The following is a 2,304-nucleotide window of genomic DNA, read 5'->3' on the forward strand; positions in this document are numbered from 1 at the left end:
TGGTGGTTTTGGGTTTGGTTTTTTTATTAGTTAAACAGATTTTTACATCAGTCAAAAACATCACAAACTTCAAGGTCTGTACATGAGTGCCTGCCTTGAAAATTTAATTACACTCTGTGCAAGTATGGGGATCATGGTCTTTCTTAAAAGAAAATCTAAAGCCCACTTCCCCAACAATTTGCAGGAAATTATATCTTATTTGGAGGACCTGTGCACATTAACATAAGTTGGACAAGATCAGACAGTTCAACTTCCTTGATCCTCTGCAAAGTTACAACATTAGGGCACACAGGCCCACTACAAAACTTTGAATATTCAAACAGTTTTGGTTAGGTCTTGATTTGCCATGACTCTGTTCTAGCATTTTTATGTAAAATCGAGACTAACTGTTTTCAGATGACAGATGCTCATGTATAGGTAGATGTGAATATTGTATGCATAAAACATATTCATGCATATGTCCTATAACCAGCATTGCATGCCTTAATACAACTGAAATACACAATTACAACAGAAAGGCTTACATCAGTGCAGAAACTGAATTGGTCCCAGGAAAGAACACTGCATCACGAAGACCAAGTAGCTCTTACAAGCACTGGATAAAATTCACTCATGTGAGTGAACTAATACAACACAAAGCAACTCTAAAATTTTACATGTAGAGTGCAACCAAAGGGGAAAACTATATAGTGTTTTCGAAGCCTCTGTTCCTGTTGTCTTCAAAATATACCCTGCTCTTTATTTCTACTTTAATGATGTCACATTTCTGCTGCCCTCTCCTGTTTGTACTGGCAGGGCCTAGTTCATATTTGAAAGCCCATGCTCTCCTTTTAGCATCAAAAAAATAAAAAAGGAGGAGCAGCTGGCCACTTATTGTCAATTACTGCCAATGCCCAGTGAGGCTAATCATCAGGTTTGATTTTGCTCTGCTAATCATCATCAGCTACTGATTTTTCTTGGTGGTTTTGGGAATTCAAAGCATGAACATGCTTTGTCATTTGTGTCACTTGACACATTATTTGTCTTCCTTCCACCTTTTACATATAATATTTATAGAGACAGCCTTCAAAAACAGTCATTCTCCCTGGCAACTACAACAGTCAATTCTCCCAGCCAAGTAGTTAATTGGGACTTTGTACTGCTGAGTTCAGTGAGACGCTGTCTATTGCTTCACAGTTAAGTGGTGGTGGTGTTGGGGAAAAAAAAAAAATAAAAAATTTAAAAAAATTAATAATAATTAAAAAATTAATAATCTGAGAAAAAAATTAGAAAAATAAATCTAGATTTTCACACTAATGTTTTAACATAAACATAATTCTGTTGGCATGTTTTATTCAAGGCTAAATAGTCTGCACCTTAATAACAATTGCTGATATTACCTTATCCTCTAATAAATTAGAAGATACATTTAGTACTGTCTACTGATTGTAACATCTGGCAGATCAACCTGCAAGGTATCAAGATCTGGAAAATTACTCAATTTAAAGGCACATTAACCAGTACACATGCCAAATTGTTCCACAATATGAACATAAATCAGACAATCTTAGCTGCATTCACGGCATTCAGATACAACAGGATGAGTCATCCTTTCCATCCGTTTTCCCCATGGATTCAGTTTACTTCCTATTAAAGACACTTTAGTACGGAGTGAAATTTTGGTTTTAAAATGAAACAAAAAAAGCAATTAGCAATTTGGAGTAGAATGAAAATTCATCACTCCCAGATTTAAAAATATTTCTAAAAGATTAAAAATACATCTTTTTCAAGCTTCTAGTCCACACTGTATATTAGAGTTCAACAGGAACTGGGTGAGATCTTCATTACTATGTGAAAAGGTATTTGGAAGCTCTCTAAATTATCTTTGGCAGCAGCAATACAGACTTGTGTGAAGAAACTGAGTTTTCATAACATGTATTTATACTTTGCAGATAGAAATCCTAACTTGACTGGCTTTCACACAAGTTACAACCAATGATGATTTATAGTCGCTAGCAGTACAAAATGGTATCAGTGTACCATCATTTCCTCTTCTCTAAGGAGAATAGGCATTTCCTGTCCACACAAAAGGTTAAATAGCCCTAAATGGTGACACAAATACTCGCCCTGTCAGATACAGTCCTGACCTCCTCAGAAACTTTGAGTTCTCAGGAATAGACATACGTACTCTCCTTGATATTTCTACCCCAGTTAATTACTATCAGACATCACCAAAAAAAACCCCAATACACACAACACAACCACAAACCCCATATAATATGGCTAATACACATGGAAAGAAATGAAGAGAATAAAACAGCAGGA

General features: G+C 35.6%; 1 protein-coding gene across 1 annotated transcript in view; it reads right to left on the bottom strand.

The window, feature by feature from the left end:
* The window catches only part of LOC104621779 (harmonin-like), a gene marked incomplete at its 5' end in the record, with an annotated part of 28,770 nt that overhangs the window by 18,352 nt on the left and 8,114 nt on the right, over positions 1-2,304 (bottom strand). The window contains one exon of the mRNA XM_010288348.1: positions 252-263. Within this exon, the coding sequence (XP_010286650.1) occupies positions 252-263 (12 nt within the window). The remainder of the gene's footprint in view (positions 1-251; positions 264-2,304) is intronic.

The sequence above is a fragment of the Phaethon lepturus genome, unplaced genomic scaffold (assembly GCF_000687285.1).
Source record: "Phaethon lepturus isolate BGI_N335 unplaced genomic scaffold, ASM68728v1 scaffold43755, whole genome shotgun sequence".
NCBI lineage: Eukaryota > Metazoa > Chordata > Aves > Phaethontiformes > Phaethontidae > Phaethon > Phaethon lepturus.